The sequence below is a fragment of the Phycomyces blakesleeanus genome (assembly GCF_001638985.1).
Source record: "Phycomyces blakesleeanus NRRL 1555(-) unplaced genomic scaffold PHYBLscaffold_1, whole genome shotgun sequence".
NCBI lineage: Eukaryota > Fungi > Mucoromycota > Mucoromycetes > Mucorales > Phycomycetaceae > Phycomyces > Phycomyces blakesleeanus.
In genome coordinates, this window is record NW_017265134.1 from 1,055,588 (window position 1) to 1,074,393 (window position 18,806).

At 40.1% G+C, this 18,806-nt stretch overlaps 6 protein-coding genes across 6 annotated transcripts; 3 read left to right on the top strand and 3 right to left on the bottom strand.

Annotated features, from left to right (window-relative positions):
• Positions 1-874: 874 nt before the first annotated feature.
• On the top strand, positions 875-1,395 carry PHYBLDRAFT_156922 (hypothetical protein; the record flags this gene model as incomplete). The annotated part of the gene is made up of 2 exons (XM_018433535.1): positions 875-1,072; positions 1,150-1,395. 2 exons carry the CDS (start codon positions 875-877, stop codon positions 1,393-1,395), a joined length of 444 nt encoding a protein of 147 aa, XP_018298623.1.
• A 1,182-nt stretch (positions 1,396-2,577) lies between these two features.
• PHYBLDRAFT_120497 (hypothetical protein) lies at positions 2,578-3,627 on the bottom strand. Its single transcript, XM_018428745.1, has 6 exons — positions 3,479-3,627; positions 3,286-3,418; positions 3,168-3,216; positions 2,918-3,084; positions 2,742-2,840; positions 2,578-2,662 (listed from the first exon to the last, which is right to left on the bottom strand). The coding sequence occupies exons 1-6, from the start codon at positions 3,613-3,615 to the stop codon at positions 2,639-2,641; spliced, it is 609 nt and encodes a 202-aa protein (XP_018298624.1). The 5' UTR covers positions 3,616-3,627; the 3' UTR covers positions 2,578-2,638.
• Positions 3,628-4,099: 472 nt separating this feature from the next.
• PHYBLDRAFT_95955 (hypothetical protein) lies at positions 4,100-9,111 on the bottom strand (the record flags this gene model as incomplete). The annotated part of the gene is made up of 6 exons (XM_018443934.1): positions 4,100-4,443; positions 4,528-4,852; positions 4,932-7,051; positions 7,238-7,890; positions 7,971-8,596; positions 8,689-9,111. Coding segments are annotated over 6 exons (4,491 nt in total), but the record flags the coding sequence as incomplete, so codon positions are not given.
• A 2,393-nt stretch (positions 9,112-11,504) lies between these two features.
• PHYBLDRAFT_129255 (hypothetical protein) lies at positions 11,505-15,001 on the top strand (the record flags this gene model as incomplete). The annotated part of the gene is made up of 5 exons (XM_018429273.1): positions 11,505-11,751; positions 11,812-11,945; positions 12,070-12,540; positions 12,607-12,772; positions 13,649-15,001. The coding sequence occupies 5 exons, from the start codon at positions 11,505-11,507 to the stop codon at positions 14,848-14,850; spliced, it is 2,220 nt and encodes a 739-aa protein (XP_018298626.1). The 3' UTR covers positions 14,851-15,001.
• A 77-nt stretch (positions 15,002-15,078) lies between these two features.
• On the bottom strand, positions 15,079-15,755 carry PHYBLDRAFT_138142 (hypothetical protein; the record flags this gene model as incomplete). The annotated part of the gene is made up of 3 exons (XM_018429943.1): positions 15,079-15,126; positions 15,238-15,597; positions 15,750-15,755. 3 exons carry the CDS (start codon positions 15,753-15,755, stop codon positions 15,079-15,081), a joined length of 414 nt encoding a protein of 137 aa, XP_018298627.1.
• Positions 15,756-17,112: 1,357 nt separating this feature from the next.
• PHYBLDRAFT_104666 (hypothetical protein) lies at positions 17,113-18,765 on the top strand (the record flags this gene model as incomplete). Its single annotated transcript, XM_018427858.1, has 8 exons — positions 17,113-17,283; positions 17,361-17,435; positions 17,528-17,544; positions 17,658-17,725; positions 17,879-18,025; positions 18,142-18,290; positions 18,403-18,537; positions 18,679-18,765. Coding segments are annotated over 8 exons (849 nt in total), but the record flags the coding sequence as incomplete, so codon positions are not given.
• Positions 18,766-18,806: the final 41 nt, after the last annotated feature.

Here is an 18,806-nt window from a genome sequence, read left to right on the forward strand (position 1 = left end):
ACCGAGTGGCCTTAATACTCCTCGCAGTGGTAGTGTGGATTTACTGTCTACTATGGATAGCCCTGGATATGGTCCTCAGTCATTTTTTGATATCCAAGAAGGTGGCCAAACAGAATCCGATCTCTCTACGCCACAGAGCCCTGTCCAGTTATCGCATGACAAGTCAACTATCATTCGTTCTATACAGCCATCTCTCAACCTCACTACAGCTCTTAGTACTACAGATAACGGTAAAGGCTTAATGGCTGATAGTGCGTTTGAGCAACCCTGGCCAGAATCACATTCGCTATTGTCTTCTGTAAGTCGATCAACAGGGGGTAATGGTAGTGTACCTCTGGACCCTTTTAGCGCCGTGGCTCAATTGATCACTCGATTGCCTTCTACCTATGAAGTTGACCGTGGACAGGCACCCTTGATTGGACCAACAAATGCTATTGTTTTTGTTCATGCAGCGGCTGATAAAAAGTCGGCTGTCATAAAGTCATTTGGTCGACGTGAAGCCTGGGAACGCGAATGCAGAACACTTACTCTTCTCAAATCACCTTTTGTTGTCAAACTTCTTGAGGTCATGACAATCCAACACGATCCCAAAGACCCGCTTAACAATAACCAAGAAGAGTTGATAGACTATGTGACTGTGATGGAAGAGCTTGATGAAACACTGGCAAGTGTTATTAGACAAGCCAGAAAGTCTACGACGCCCTGGACAAACCAAAAGACAAGAGCGACTGTACGCGAAATTACTGAATGTCTTGTTGAGTGTCATGCTAAAGGTAACTGATATTTGTGGTTAGCTGTTTTATTTTCATAATAATATTAATACCACTTCCTTATGGTAGGAATTGCTTTTTGTGATCTAAAACCGAGCAATATTATGCGGCATATTGATGGCAGATGGCAATTGATCGATTTTGAATCCAGCAGAAATATAGGCGAAGAGTGTGTAGGCGTAATCACCCCTCGATATTGTCCACCTGAAGTTGCAAAAGCAACAACCTATGGCATAGAGGGAACTCATGGGGTAGTAGCCACTATTAGCATTGATCTTTGGGCTCTTGGCTGTATTATTTATGTAAGTTGATTAATTATTATAAAAAAAAAACTTATCTTTTTGACATCTTCTTTTGTTTTTGTCTTTTTCTTATTTAGGAACTTGAAACCAAGAATATACTGTTTTCCAATAGTATCAAAGACGAGACGATTCTTCACTTTATGTCCCATCCATCACCTTCTACACCCACCCTACAAAATGGATTACGGTGGAATAATGATAATGAGCTCGAGATCCCGCAGTTTGAGCAAGATATTCCCGATGCTGTTACGCGCCAAATGATTCAACAACTTCTTAGTCGTGAACCAGCCATGCGTGGAACAGCATCCTCCCTTTTAAAGTAGCCGTGAGGAAACGTTCATGATCTCTTGGAAGTCTAGTAGTATTTTTTCTTAAAAATATTCAACAAGAGTTCTTGGAAAGCAGAGTATTTATTTATATATTAATTAAGCAGCATATTTATTCTTATAGTATCCTGATAGTTCAAGCTAGAAGTATTTTCAAATTATTCCCAAATTATTAATTACATGTATTTGAGTACGTCTTTATTTATTCCTTTCATAAACAATAATAATCATCATTTTAATCTTGAGGGAAAAATTCAGTCTATAGTCAGACAGAGCCATATATCTTTTGAATTTTAGTAATTACAATAGGTTTAGTAATAGCTCTAAATAACGTTTACCTTTATTTTTAATATTTTTACAATTTTTAATTAGTCTTATTCAGTGAGAAATTCGGGACTTTTAGAAAATCCTTAAAGTTAAACCCCAGTACAAAATAAGGTATGCCTTCTTTTCACTATGAATTTTCACAAAGCGGAGTCAACCAAGCAATATCTTTAAGATATTACATCTCCGTTTAAACATTTAAAAAATTCAAATTTTCGTGATTACCTTCTCTGTATTCCCTTTCACTTCTTACAAAATTATTTGGATAGAAATAATCTAAGCACTGGTATAAATACAAAGCGCTAGGCACGTAGAGCATATGTAGCTTTTTAAATGTTTTATGAAGTTTCTTAAGCTAGAGATTAGGAAAAAAGATAATTTTAGAGACACATTTTTAATATACCTTTATTTTGATCCTTTGCTTTTATAGATAAGTGTATCTACGCTCTTTTGTGGGTGTAACGTTTTACCCTTATAAAACTACTTTCAACTTCCATAAAAATGCTTTTATATCAAGTAGCATATCATAATATTAGCCTGTATAATTAATACTCATTAGCTTATTTTATAGTAACATTATATATTATATTACTAATATTTTTATAAATCATTCTGAATCTATCAATCCAAAATGCTTGGAGAACATGGCCTAATTTCACTTTGAATATCGTGTGTGGAATTGAGTTCTTTCCTTTGGCTTGAAGCTTAGATACATATTTGCTTTAATTGGAAAAACATGGTTGGCCAAAGGTATGATATTTAAAGGGGGTTCGATTGTATTAGTAAGCAGGATATCGATTCTATAGAAAATTACACTATAGTAAAAAGCCTTCTTTACAAGTTACGGATCCAGGTAAACAATTCAATGATATGATTTATTTATTTTTATTAGCAAAATTTAAAGAAAAAAATAAACTTAATTAAACTTTGCCTTGCTAAACTATAAAGTATATAAAAATATAAAAACACCTTTGATTAGCTTTGTGCTCGTGCCCACCGCATATTTAAGAATTACTTACATCCATCTCTGGATGTTGGTTCTTGAACTTGGAAAACATCTCCTGTTTCTTTAACTCATCACTGTCAGGCTTGCCCATAGCCTTTTGGCGCTGGTCAAACTATAAAATAATTTACATATGTATTAAATAATTTGAAATATTCACAGCATATACACATATGGATTTTTTGGCATTACCATCATTTTCTCAACCATTGCGCGAGTTTCGCCATCAAGATCACCAAGCTTGGAATTCTCAGGCTGGATTCTCTTAGTGTTTATTTTGGGTGCACTGGTGACAACATGTTCCCACCATGCCATCTGGTTAGATTTTTCCAAATGCAGAAAGATCTCCTGCTGGTTATCTAAACATTTACCCCACATTTGTCAGTAGAGCAAAATACACTCAAAGTGATTAAGTACGCTATTAGAATAGGATTTATTTTACCTAATGTCCATGTAGAATCATCGACAGCAATCTCCTTGCACAATTCTCCCTATACAATCCTGTCAGATAAACTGTACTATGAAACAAAGATTATACCCTAGTTTAATTGTATATTTACTTCAATGATAGGGGGTTGGCCCTTGAGGGCCACCTTGATTTGTTTCTTCTTCAGAACAACTTCAAGATCACGGCCCCTAGTTCCCTTGGGAACGGGGATAATCACATCTACGTCCTGAAGAGTTTGCTTCCATCTAATTCGGAATGAGCATTCCAATGTAATTTATCAAACAATCTTTAAAACAAGAGCTTACGTGTAAGGAAGCTTGGATTGCTCAGCCTCTTCACGCTCAGCCTCTTGCTTGTCAAAGACAGCACGCTCCTCGGGAGTCATGTCATCGTATTTCTTTTCAGGCTGATTAGACATTGGAAATCGAATAGTGTCAGACATTGCAAAAAAAAAATACCTGTGCTACTTCTACGCCTTACGCGTCTGACATTTTTTTAAAACTCGGATATCGAAATCCACCGTCACACTAGAATCAGGGAAAGCATTTTTTAAACGAAGTTGGTTTATTTCTTTTAGTGAATACCATGTCCAATTATGGGTTTGAACGTAAATACAGTAAAATGATCAATTGAAAAGGGGGTAATAAGTAGTAATAATTAAGCTATCCACTTTATATATATAAAAACGCACAAGCTCCCAATCATAGAAGTAATGATTGGTTGCGGCGGATAGATGTTGCAAGAGAAAACCCCTTTTCTTCTTCTTGAAAGAAAGGCTATATAAAAGAGAAAGAAAAGTCTTGTCTGTCACAAGACAGTGAGAGACTATGTAAAGCAAAAGTAAAGGGAACAGAAATAAAAATAAAGGTAGAAGAAGCGAGAAATGGAAGAAAATGGATAGAGGGATAGAGGGGAGATGATATTTAGGAAAGCAAGAAGCTATTCTTTCCTTCCTTCATGGACTTGAATATACGCTGTTCCATCACAATCTTATTGGTATAGTCGGGCATTTTAAGATAGTTTGCACAAGTCATGACGGAAGGAAGATAGTCATCAGCGTGCAAGGGTGCTTCTGGCACCTTACGCACTACTGTAAACACAGGTCTGATAGCTTTCCACCCACCGATCGGTAGACGAGGGCTTCCGGTTGTGAACTGAAGGAAATCACGCCGGCTATCATCGTCCATTTCGGACAGAATTTCCAGAAGATTCTTAAAAGCAGGACTTTCCATAGTAAATCCATGGTCTGCCTTGATAGTATCTGCCAAAGCTATTTGCATAAAAAATATTAACAACAAATACACATACACATACCTTTATATTATATAACTTATACTATCTAGAAGTAACTTACTTCCATAAGTCCAATCTTCCGAAGATTGCCCGAACAAGGATACCAGTTCTTGATGACTGAGGATCTTTAGATCATCAATAGCAAACAACCCATTGAATCCCTTGCGGAAGACATCTAACTGTTGGGCAATTCCTGAACCAACAAGAGAGTCTTTTAGGAGATTGACGTATTCTTCCACATTATTGATTGTAACAGGAATTTCGCTGCCTCCTGGCTTTAATTCAATTGTTGGATCTCCAGGAAGCGTGAACTCCAAGCAAAGATCCTCGAGACGGGCATTGTCGACAGTTATATTTTGAGCTTCTTTTATCTGCTGCATCATATCCTAAGTAATATATTAATAATCAACTAGTCTTGGCCCATTCTTATCTACACACAATAGTATATATTTACAACTTTCTTACCTTTGTAGTATCTTTATAAAGAGCGTTTTTCTGCTTAATATAACTTTGAAGCGTATCCAACGATTTGCTCAGCGTAGGGTCAATCTCTTTGATTAACTTATCTTGGTCGACACTTTCATCCAATGCGAGCTTGAAGAATGCGACACTAAATGGAATGTCGATTATACGGAAATCCAACATAGCTTTGGCCACAAACTGTCCAAGGGTTTTGAATAGGTTGAGAATCTTTTTGGCAGACTTTCCATTTGCATTCTTGGGTAAAGTTTTGGGGAAAAGACCTCTACTGGCATCGACATACAAGCTACTAGGATCATTTCCACCATCGCGCCAGAGATTAATTGATTTTTTGCAGAATTCCTTTGAAGTCGAGGCATAGAACTCGAGTGAAGGGCCTAGACCAGTTCCTTCTTCGCCAGTATATTCGACTTCGAGGACAGACTGTGAGCTTCCAAATAAATCAAGAATCTTAATTGCGGACTCTAGCATCTGAGAACGGATGATGCGGACCTTTTGACGTTCCATACGACCCAGAATCGGTTGCTGCTGCTGATTGTGAGTGTCCTCGCGTGACCCATTCTGGGTTGTGTTGCGCATCTGAAGACTCTGCCAGCGTGAAATAAGGCGTGAGTACCCAAATGACGTGCTCTGGATAAACAAGTAACGTGTCTCAAAGGGAAAAAGGAACGGAGCTTCCAGCATCAACCAATATGCCCACTTGGGAAGGCATGAACTGGCAACAATTAATGGTTCTTCCAGCTGGCGGTTCATCTTTGCCGTAAGTTTACGGTTAATAAAATCTTCAGCTGAAATTACGTCTGCTTCACCCAGTGGTTGGGAATCAAAGTCACTCAAGCCAGACAATGCCTTGAGTAGAGTCAGAACCTTGGTACAGACGGAATCGGATAAGAGTACTTCAGGCTTTTCGCTGGTGGCTAGTTGTCGCAATGGCTGTTTTGAGCTATTGATAGCCGTTTCTTCACTATCAGCAACCCACACACGTTCAAAGGTAATTGGATATGATGTAGACCAGATACTACGAGACGATCCATCATCGTTAGATGTTCTCGACTCATATTCATGAACAGCACCATATACAGTTGTGTCACTGGGGATGTGGGTGTCCTTAAGAGAAAACTTGATTTGCCATTTTCCTGGTTTTTGAGGAGATTCGGGGTCAGATGCATGTCCTTTTTGTTCCGTAGATGCCGATGCCTGTGTCGACGAAAGGGGACTGGAAGAATCATCGACAATAGGAGAAGCGATATTCTTTGAAGAATCTCCCAACAGACTATCACTAGGAAGATCGGTTGCCTCATCCAATGAATTTTCTTCATCGATATCCATTTCATTTTCGTGTTCTTCTTCGTTATCGGTATCTATATCGTCTTCTACAATACCGTCTTCGTTATCGACTCCATCAGAATTACTGGCGCTACCTAAACGTGCCAATAGATATTCTTCCAACACTCTAAAAGTGGCCACAGCGTGTGTTGATACCATCAGATTGTTATACTCCCGTGGAATATCAGAACCTTTTCCAGTTAAGCGTAAACGGAGTTGCTTGGCCAACATGCTGGTCGGGTTTCTGGCACTGTCGCTTGATGGAGACTCCAAAGGAGAAATCACCTCGAATGGTTCGACACGGCTTAAGATCTCTTGAAGACGCTGAATAAGTACTCTCAAAGCACTTGGTTTAGAAGCATGCTTTTCATTCTGTTGGTACTCCTTTATAAATACGCGGTGGAAAGTATCATAGCGCATAGAACGAGGGCAAGAGAATGTATCCGAGTCATCGCTCAAATAAGAAACAAGGGAGTCTAGTAAGCCTGAGTTGGTAAGCTCAAAGCTGCTTATACCCATGTTAGACTCCTGGAGATAGTAAAGTAGGTGTTTTATGGCGGACTCATAGTTGTCCGTTGAAGGGCCAACGAGATCCTGTGCGAGTTTTCGAATGTCACAAAGACTTCTACCACTAGACTCATCAGATCCTTTCGTTGCCTGTTCATAATATTCGGAAACAAAGTTTTTGGCGAGTTGAATAATGTGGCGTCGGGTTGATCCACAGCCAATACCCTTTTCGTTATCACCATTATTGGCAGTAGTAACATTAGCAGCAGCTGCTGCGGCGGCGGCAAGGGCGGCAGCGGCTACTGATTGATGAGCGTGCCCAAGGCGGCTTCGCAACAAAGCGTGTATGTCTTCGCGGTCAAACAAACGTCGCCTGGCCGACAGAAGACTGGCTCGGTCTTTCTCATAATTAGATCCGAAAAGTGTTTCTGCCTGTCCTAGATCTTCATCTCTGGGACCAGGTGAAGGGGATCCAGCAGATCTAAAGTCTGCCGCGTCTTCTGTTGTTGCTGATTCAGAAATTGTGTCATTTTCCTTTGTATGCGTATCATCCTTCAAAGTACTAGAAGCCTCGGCAATATTCGAGACAGTATTTTCTTTAGCGTTAGTGGAATCACTCAAGCTCTCCTCAATAGACTTGGTATCATGCTGAAGTTCGGTGTCTGAAAATGGTTTGGTGCCAAGGGTCTCGATCTCATGCAACACACCCTCTCTTTCAAACAGGGACCGATAAACCCCAGGAAGCTTTTTTATGAGAATCTCAGCCATAAATAGACTGTCCATGACTAAAGTTGGGTGCTCTTGTTGAGCCAGTATACTAGCAAGGAAACTTGAGAAGGAAATATTCTTCAATGCTGTCTTAAGTGTCTCGGCCTCGGAGAAGTAAATAAGTTTCACCAAGATGTGGGTCACATATTGACGGACACGCACGTTCACAGTGGATGTATAAATCTCGAGAAGTATTGGCACAAGAATAAAGTTGATGCGTTTAAGAAGCTTAGGTTGTTCTTTGAATAGTCCAATACGGGGATCAGTATCCGTTTTTGTTTCTGTTGTGGTGGGTTTGGCAGAACGAGTACGGGTGGCAATTGGCTCAGTTTCCTTGAAGCGCCTGGAACTAAACATATCGCCTATATCAGGAAAAAGAAGATAATTGATGTATTAATAACATCGCTATTATATAATATACACCATGTAATTGGCTCACCCTTAGGCAGGTGAGGGAGTAAATCAGCAAAAATCTTTGTGATAGAAGGGACTGAATCCCTCCACTTGCTGTCGAGTTGTGTGATGGTGACGCTGACATCAATATTTTCGGGTGGCGAGGGAGCCCCAGTAAGGATTTGATAAAATACACCAATGATATCTGCTTTAAGTAATTCACAGGCTAGTGTCGGCGAGCTCTTGGCAACGGCACGGAAGAAACGTAAGAGGTCGTTAAAGGTCGAAGGTCGAACGGCATTGGGATTTCCAGACACAGGCAAAAGGCTCACCATGGTTGATAGTAGGTTTGGTGAAATGGCCTTTTCGAGGTTTTCGCGGCTATTCCGATAACTCTCCGCCAATCTAACCCAACAAAGGCAAGCTAACTCAACAATGGTGCGGTCCGAGTATGTGATGAAATTTGTAAAAGCGGGAACAACTTCCATAACCTGATCAAACGTGTCAGAATCAACACCACGCATGCAGTTAGAGGCGGTTCGAAGTGCAGTACGCTGGGAGTGTATACTGAAAAAATCAAAAAACATAAGTGTAGCACTGAGGCCACCTTCATTGACCACAGCACGAGGAAAATGAGCTGCTACTTTTTCAAGGGCCTAATTGTTGTTCAAACGAAGGTACAAAAAAATAAGGTCAATTGAGATGAGTCCGAATTATACATTAGTAATGTGTACAAAGTTATCCTTACACAAAGGGCCTGTTCAGCAAGATCAATGTACTCGATAGACTTTAGTTTTTCACAAAGAACCTTTACACCCTTATGATACAGCACACTTGAAGCCGCAGTTGGCATAGCGTCAAGAAGATTAGCAATGCATCTGCAGGCAAGTAGCATAATTTCCGGGTTTCCTCCTCCCATGCCTTCACTCATGGCTAATGCTAGCATCATATCATCATCCATCATATCTCCATTCATAAGATCGTCCGGGCCCTTCATTATGCGTACTAATTCTTTGACAAAACTATCGCTGGTAAAAAAGCTTGATAGTGTTTCCTCACTGCTGACAGACAATATTTCAGACAATGTTTGAAGAGCAATAAGTTGCAAAGTGGGATCATCTTGGCTCCTCAGATTGGCGAGGATTGAGCGGAGGCGGCTGGTAATGTCTGAGGAAGTGTCGTCAAAGATATCTTGCATTTGAAAGCCTAAGCTTCGTCTTACACGCTCGAGCTCTTCTTCAGTACCTTCAATATCGTCTTGTTGCTCATCCTCATCTTCATCGTACTCCTCGTTCTCATTTTCCCAGTCTTCGTCCTCATAATTTTCTATTCCGTCGTTGCCGAACAAAGCTTGCTCAATGTCGTCTCCAGCTTCTTCAATATCGACATCTTCACCAAAGTATTTGTAATACGATGAAGGTGAACTTCCTGGGTCTCCTTCATCCATTGGATCGTTCTGTGCTGTTTCTGTATCTGTTTGTTTTTGGCGACTTCTATCTTTCACTTCTCTAAAAAATAAAAATAAATATGATTTGTAAGAATATGAAGCCAAGCTATTATAGGGCAAAAAAACAAATAAATAAGGAGTGTTACAAGGATGTACCTTGTTTTAGATTCGGTTTCGACTGGTTGACGAATAGCTTTTGATTTTCCTTTCTTAGTGGTATCGCTGATTAAGCTAGATGCTTTTGAGTCCATCTCTTTGTCATTAGGATCGCTAATGGTCTTTTTGGATTGTGATGCAGAGGGAGTCTTCTTGGTACGTCCAATCTTATCATTCTGCTTAGACTTTAGAATCTCAGATTGCTCTTGCTCCGCCATAGTCTTGTCTTTTGCTTTTTGTTGAGTACTGATTCTGTTCTTTTTGGAACGTTTGGATGTATTTGGGATGGATGCTTCAGAATCGACCTGCTTACGCTTCTGTGACTTCCGTTTACTGTATTTGGAAAGGGAGGGAAAAAGACAGAGAAGGGAAAGATGGAAAAAAAAAGTCTAGGGGGTAAGAATGTTGTGATGGCGCAGTGCAGAGGAATTTACCTAGATGTGTAAGCAGATTCGGGGTAGATGTTATTGTTGTCTTGTTGGTTGATATTATTGTTATTGTTGCTACTATTGAGATTATTATTGTTGTTGGTGTTTTTACTGTTGTTTTTGGTGGTGGTGGTGTTGTTGTTTTTTGAGTTGTTGGAGTAAAATTTACGTCGTTGGTGCCTTAGGCTATATCGGCTGGAGGCTGGAATGCTTCCGATAGATTCACTTGCCACTTGAACGGAGAGTGGAGATCTTAAAGCTTGTGTTGATGATTCGGGATTGTTAGCTAAAGAAGATCGTCCTTGGCTGCTCGGTCGTCTTGGGGATTTGAGCTTTTGCTCCATAAAAGTCAATAAAATGAAAAGATGGCGTTTATGTCTGTTTAAAAGAGGAATACACCACCAGCATCAACGCCTTCCAAAAAGACCTTTTGACTCAGCTGTTGTCTGTCTTTTGAATGATGTATTCAACAACCGCCTCACGAGACGTGACTGGGTAGATGCGTAAGCATACCTCCCCTCAGGTGGATCCAAGCTCGTCTCGCCTTGAAAGATGAGTGTCGACAACAGCATGGACTCTTCTTGCTCGCCAATCGGCAGTCCGACTTCTTTCAAGCGCGCTAGAGAAGCAAGTGTCTGCAGTGAACCCGAAGACAGTATTATGGGAGATGAAATTTTGCCCCCACATGAACAGCTGGAATACATAAACAAATTACAATTAAAGCCGCTCGAGACTAATGATACATGCTACATCGTCAGCAATCATTGGTACAAAAAATGGAAGGAATATTGTACTCGGATGAGTAGTTCATCTTTGACTACCAGAAGTTTGGGCGAACAATCCCGACCAGAAAAGATTGACAACGCAAGAATTACAATTAATGGAGAACTTAAACCCTCATTGGAATTGGATGAAGATTATGTTATTCTATGCGAGAAAGCATGGGATTCTTTATCTTCTTGGTATTTTTTTTATTGCTGCTTTATTCATCAAGCTAATTGAATTGGACCAACTAATTTATGTTTTCTCATTATTCAAACTTTGTTTTCTTTGTTTGTTTGTTATTTTTACAGGTACGGTTCAACAACTGTTTTTCCTCGACAAGTCATTACCGAAGGAGAATTCACTAAACAATCGACTGTCGAAGTATACCCACCTATATTTGATATCTATATTGTTGCGCTAGCTGGAATTTCCTTGACTTCGGTAGATCGAGTACCCAAAGCTAGAATGTCGCGTCAATCAACTTTGTTAGAACTGCGTCAAACTATCCTCAATGCATTGGATCTTTCACCCGGCTCGGAGGCCAATATTTGGCAGCTCAAAAGTTCTCCTGTTACTTCCAGACCCCCTCACATCACTGTGACTGCACTTAACGATGCAGAACAAGTTGATATGTCTAAGCTTGATCTTCCCCTGTCTGCCGCAGCGATCCAAGGCACTTGTTTAGCTGTTGAAGTGAAACATCGACTGTCAGGAAAGTTCCCTTCTGAGACCAATGTACCCACGGATACCACCGAACCTTTTTCTGCGATGGGCCCCCCATTTTCGATTGCCAGTAATGATTTACTGTCCCGCCCAAATCAAGGTTCCATACCAGGAACCAGTTTGAGCTCAAACAATCCCAGCACAACAGGATTTGGACAGTGGAACAACAAAAAACCAGCTGTAAACTATACAAAAGGCGTTTGCGGACTAGGAAACTTGGGAAATACTTGCTTTATGAACTCTGCTATTCAATGCCTGAGTAATACACCACAGCTCACCGAATGGTTCTTGGGTAAATGCTACGACTGTTTTACAAAAAAATGTATTAATAACTTTTTGCTAATTTATTTAGCTGGAAAATATAAAAAGGACCTCAACTGTGATAATCCTTTGGGGATGAAAGGAGAGGTAGCGGAAGCATATGGTGCTCTTGTAGATAAATTGTGGAGTGGCATGTTTCCCAGTGTGATGCCCAGAGAATTTAAAGTGAGTTTCGAGCAGACAATTCAACGTATGTTTGCTTTTAATCTCAGTTTTTTTTTTAAAAAAAACATATAATGAAATATTAATTTTTTGTGTTCACCTATCATATATATATTACCTACATTAGCACACAATTGGCCGTTTTAACCCCACATTTACGGGTTACATGCAACATGACTCCCAAGAGTTACTCGCGTTTCTGCTTGATGGTCTTCATGAAGATCTCAATCGAATTCTTAAGAAACCTTACGTTGAGCTCCCTGACTTTGACAATATGAGTGATAATGAGATTGCCGAATGTAGCTGGAAATATCACAAAGCCAGAAATGACTCTATAATCGTTGATCTCTTCCAAGGCCAGTTTAAAAGTCGATTGGTGTGCAATGAGTGTGACAAGGTTTCGGTTACCTTTGATCCATTCATGTATCTTTCCTTGCCATTACCAATCGAGAAGAAAACCAAGATGAAATTGGTGTACGTACCATATGATCCATCCGAAAGACCCCAACGTTTGGTCGTTACTCTCAATAAGGATGCCAGCATTAGCCATCTCCGTGTCGAGGTGGCCAAGTTAGTCAATGTTGAGGATCCATCAACAGTAAGTATTTTTTTGGAATTTGAAAGAAAAGAATATATCAGAAGTCTTCATGCACATCTCCTATAGTTTCTTGTGGTAGAAATCTTCAGCCAAAAGGTCTACAAGATATTTGCTCATTATGAACCGGTTACTGGTATTAGCCACAGTGATGTGATCTATGTTTATCAGCTCCCTGGCCCAATTCCTTCTCCACCAAAACTAAAGCCTAGCTCTATCAACTCTTTCAAACTGCGTTTGGGCTTGAACGATAAAAAGCCAGAAGTAGAACCAGTAGGAAACGATGATGATCTGATTGTATTCCCAGTCTACTGCGCTGCTCTGCACGAACCCAGAGATAACAATCAACGTCAGGGACTTGCACAATTCGGTGGACCTGTAATTCTCGGTATCACTCGCAAGGAGGCCATGAAACCTGAAAACGTTTACCGTCTAATTTCAGAGCACATTGAGCGTTATGCTATGATGAAACTGTTTGAGGAAGTCCCAATGGATTATCCGAAATCCCCTACTTCTCTAGAAACCAACACAAACAACATCGAAGATACCGAAATGAATACGACCGAGTATGATGCAAATTATACCAAAACATTAGAGGATGAAGAGAAGACTATACCAATGGATATAGATATCCCACAAAAACCTATACATACTGCCGCTGCAGTAACCGCTGCAGGAGGCAGACACATGGAGCCCATGTCAAATATGTTTTCTATGAAAATATTTACTGAAAAGCCAGCTTATGGTCCCCCTACGGGTGACTTATTCCCTGTTAATTTACCCACATGGAACTATTCAACCCTAACGGACCTTAAGGAGCGCGCAGATAATGCTCAGGGCAAGAAAACAAGTCCTGAACCCAAATCAAAGTTCAAGCCAGCTGTTGTCACCAAGTCTGATAGCAACCTCGTAAATGGTGCAGAAATGATGGAAGATGTTCAACAGATGAACACTCGGGATCTCAAAGATGATATCAAGAACTTGACAGGCCTAGAGAATTTGAAGAGTATGGCAGGAAAAGAGAGTCTGAAGAGTCTAACTAGCATGGAAACTGTGAAAAGCCAGGACAGCGTCAAGAGCGTTGATAGTTTGAATACTGTGAAGAGTTCAGAGAGTCTTGGCACAATCCGAAGTCTAGAAAACGGCGCAAATACAGAGAGTGTAGATGGTCTAAAAGGCCTGGAGAGTCTGAAGAGTATTGCTGGTCAAGAGAGTGTGCACAGTCTAGAGATTTTGGAAAATCAAAAGAATCTGTTAAAAGAAGCAGCTGTATCGGATAGTCCAGCGAGTCAGAAGAGTGTGACGGATGCTATGTCAAAGTGCTCCACCATAAATTCACCACCAAAACCTACTTTGCCAGTAATCCGTCAGGGCGAGGGTATTTTGATTGAATGGAAACTGAACAAGGCTCAACAGATATTTGGGTCTACTCGCACTGGAGAGAGTGGTGTGAATGCAGATGCATGGAAAGATATTGAGGAGCGTGAGGACCCAAATATAGTACACGAGAAAAAAGCTACCAAGACAGTGACACTTGGCGACTGCTTGGATGAGTTTACAAAGCGTGAACTTTTGGGTGAAGAAGACCTTTGGTACTGTCCAAACTGCAAAAAGCACCAGCGTGCAACCAAAAAGTTTGATCTTTGGCGAATGCCCGATATTATGGTGGTGCATCTGAAGCGATTCAACCATTCGCGGACCTTAAGAGATAAAATTGATGCTCTTATTGATTTCCCTACAGAAGGGCTGGACCTGACTGACCGGGTACTTGACCTTGATGCCAACCAAGTGGGGCCAAACGAACGATTACTATACGATTTATACGCAGTAGACAATCATTTTGGTGGTTTGGGTGGCGGCCATTACACAGCTTATGCGCAGAATGAAAAAGATCACTTGTGGTACAATTTTGATGATTCCCATGCTAGTAAAGTGCAGGTTGGCCAAGTCAAGACCAGTGCCGCTTATCTACTCTTCTACAAACGACGACGTAACAAGCCTGAAGAAGCACCTGAACTCGCAACATCCGAGAAAGTAAAAGATGCTGCAATTGAAGTGGTTAAAAGTGCAGACAAAGAGATAGCCAACAAGAACACTGTAGAGCAAACCACTCCTCCGTCAGGAGCTCAGTCGGAAATAGTGGACAAAACATTGAGCCCAGTAAAAGAAAACCAAGTACCAAAGGAAAGCGTACAATTGGATCAAGATGAGAAGCAAAATATGAAAAATGAACATCTAGAGGATCTATCTAATAGCAACTTAGATTCCACTCAAAAAGCATCTGGCACAATAATTACCAGTGAGATTAAATAGGCCTAAAATTCCCTAAACTTTTTTCTTTTACCCAAATTCATATTATCGTTTTAACCATTATTTCCCTCTGTCCCTAACTATATTATACACTTTCTCAACACTTCGTAATGCAACTGCCATTCATTTGATAAAAATAAGATTTTTCAACTATACGCACTGGACTTGCTTATGATTTTATTTTGAAGCAAACGAAGCTGCTCTTTCCAACAATGAACAAACGAAAAGAATTTAAGCCTTCTTGGCCTTGGCGACAGCACCAGCAACGGCATAACGACGCTATTAAAAATAAAGAGAAAGAGTGTAAGATTAAAATGTTTTTTTAAAGATAAAATTTATGTTACAAGCTTGGCGTAAAGAGCACAAACCAAAATTAATTAAAAATCTTACCTGGCTCTTGAACTTCTGGACCTTGAAACGGTCAAAGTCGGTGAGACCAGCACGGACCTTGCGGACAGCGAGCTTCTGGGCCCATGCGGACTTCTCCCAGTTAGCAACGGTCTGGTTCTTCTCCAAGTACTTCTTGAGAACGGTCTGACCGGCACCACGGGGAAGATCCTTGACAACGAAACGGGTCAAAGTCATGCGGCGGAAGGGGAAAGCCTTGCGGGTGACACCGGTGGTGGGGCCATCGATGAGAGCACGGTTGTGGTCGACGATGTCAACAATGACGGCGAGCTTGCCGCTGTCGGTACCGTAGTTGATGAGGACGACACGGCCAACCTCGACTTGACGCTTGAAAGAACCTTGCTAAAACGAGTAGGAAAATGTGAGTCGATAAGGTTCACAGAGAATCTTGCTGTGGAGGTCTATCGATTGGCGATGATTTCGGGTGCGCATCCATCCGTATCCATCTCAATCCATCCCATTGTCATCCATATAGAGTGGGTGTTAATACATACCACCATCGTTGATATATTGAGGGTCAGAGAAAGAGGATGGACTTTTGCTCAACCACTAAAGACGGTTTTAGGTGGGGAGGCTGTCCGGAGCGGCTACCTGCACCACCCAAAAACACCGCGCATAGAAAGTGACGTATCTCAATATTTAATCTCCGGTGATGTTAGAATTTTGTTGCTTTGGAAAATTTAAGGTGGTAACTTGACACAAATCGTTTGTATTTGTATGCTTGAGCATTGTAAATTGATATAGAAGTGTATCTTATACTTAAGAGCGATTTCTTACATAAGCTTATATAGCAAATATATATTTAAATATAAATAAATATATGTATTAGTATCAATGCTTTAAATGTCATATTCCTTCCATTGATTTTTTTATTCTTCCCTTGGTTGGTAAGACGAATATTGATTAGCCGACAATGTCAGGTCGATCTCTATCTAGAAGAGGAAGGTCAAGGGCAAGGTCAAGGGAAGTCAATTTAGAATAGAAACCTGTCTTTCTCCCTACATATGACCTGTTTATATGTTTCAATAGCCCTACACTGAGTTTGACCGTAGGGACCAATTGCCACTCCTGCCTCTTGAGTGGCAAACATGTGTATTTATATATGAATTTATGTATGTATGTATGTATATATGTATGTATGTATCAATTTATTCATTGATCCATTTTTGCCTCTAAAACCCATATAAAGACTAGAAATATATATATATAAGTTGAATTCAATAATTAGTGCAATAACAGTATATTGTGATTGGTAGAATATGTTTTATAAAATAAGAAAGATATTTTGCATTATCTTGTATTTATAGCTAATAGTAAGATTAGATTATACTATTATTATTATTATTATTTATTTATTTATTTTTAAAAAAAAAGCTTTACCCACCATCTAATACTGTAAATACGCCATTCAATTATAATACATAAAAAAAAGCCAACATTCTTTACAAGCCCCAAACATTCTATTTGGCCAGTCTGTTTGATTAGCCACAAGGGAGGTGCATGAATAGGCATCATGTGACACCAACCACGCTTGCTTAGTAACGTGTTTACAGGGTGAAGCTCCAGGCTTTTGGTTGATCAATATAATGATTATAAAATTAGCATTGCCATTACTCCTGGCAAGCTCATTTTGTCTCAGCCATGGTAAGAACAGTACAGCATTGTTTATTCCTGTACTCTATTTTTAAAGAATGATAAACCCGCAAATAAAACAAGAACAAAAAAAAAGTTTTAACGACCATTTTCATTTGAATAGCCTACATTCCCAGTAAATTGGATTCTTTTTTTTTTCTTTTTTTTTTTAGTAGATCTAGTTAAGAAAGGAAGTTTAGTTTATTTCTTTTGTTATCCGCACTAGTTGTTTTATGGCATGGTATGGGAGATGACTGCTGCAACGAAGAGTCTATGGGTAGGGTCAAAACACTTGTCAGCAATTCTCTGCCAGGCGTATTTGTGCATAGTGTTCAAGTGGGAGATACTCCGAAAGAAGACCACAACGCCGGATTTTTTGGTGTTTTAAAAGATCAAGTAAGTGGAGCACATACACTTTTAGGCGATGCAATGCAACTCATACAGATCGGCTAACCATTATTTGGATGTGACAGGTGGATCATGTATGCCGCCAATTGAAAGATATCCCAGAGCTGTCTAATGGATTTAACGCTATTGGTTTCTCTCAGGTATAAATAGCTATACATTTTTTTGAGAACCTTGTTTCTTTCAGGCTAAAGTTGTTTGGTTTGATTGAAATGAACTTCATTGATGGATTTAGGGAGGCCTGTTCTTAAGGTAAGGAGAGTTGATGGAATAAAGAGTTGAATCGCACAGTGTGATCTGACCGAGTAGAGCTGATTGAATCGAATCTTGATATTTGCGTGTCGTTTCGACTTTTTGGAATCTAGAGCCTATGTAGAACACTGCAATAGACCATCGGTACATCGATTGATCACATTTGGCTCTCCACACGGAGGTGAGTTGAATTAGATATAGCAACAGTAACAAAAACAAAAGCAAAAACAAAAAAAGACTATATCTATACATAAGTATAAATTATAAACCCTGTGTGAAGATCTCAAGTGATATTTCTCCTGCTCCCATTAATAACCCCTACACTACCGTGCAGGTGTCTCGGATATTCCAAACTGTACAGATCCTCGCGACTTTTCCTGTGCGTTGATGCGGTCTATTGTTCGCCGAGGTGTTTATACTGACTATGTTCAACACCGAATTATCCAAGCACAATATTACAAAAACCCAAAAGATCTTAAAGGTAGTCTGTTGCTTACAATTAATAATAATAGTAAAAAATCAAGCAAAATCAAAAATAAAAGATACTAAAAAACAAAAGAAGGAGAGGTTAAAGGGCTAACATTTGATTGTGCGCAGGTTATCTGAAGAAAAACATCTTTTTACCTGATTTGAACAATGAACTTGGTACCCAGAACTCGACCTACCGAGACCACCTGTCCAGTCTAGACATGTTTGTCATGATTCGCTTTGAAGAAGATGCTATGATAAAACCTGCAGAGACTGCGGTAAATACATGCTGTTATCATTATCATTACTGCTGCTTTTGTTGTTGTTGTTGTTGTTGTTTTTGATATATGTAGAAACAAACAAACAGGTTATTGATCCAAATTTTGGCAGTGGTTTTGGACACAGGACTCAAAAGGGGCCCTCGTTCGGTTGGAAGATCAGTTGCTTTACCGACAGGATTGGCTAGGACTTCAGAGGCTTGGCAACGAAGGGCGACTTGTGTTTCTTGTGTGTCCAGGACAACATGTAGGTTCACCAGTGTGAGGAAAGGAAAATGGGAAGGGGTAGGATGGGGGGAGGGAAAATAAGGGATTTATGTATATTTTGTTGCTCTTTATCCTTGGTTTGGTGCATAATCGTTGACAATCGTTTTATGCCTGAATCAAGATGAAAATCACAGATGCCTATTTTGAGGAAAAAGTGATAAGGCCCTATCTTGCTGAAGAACCGCTGCGGCTGCTGGACCAGCACTAGCTAAGCAAAGTGACCTTGGTGCAGCGTCATGACAGTAACAA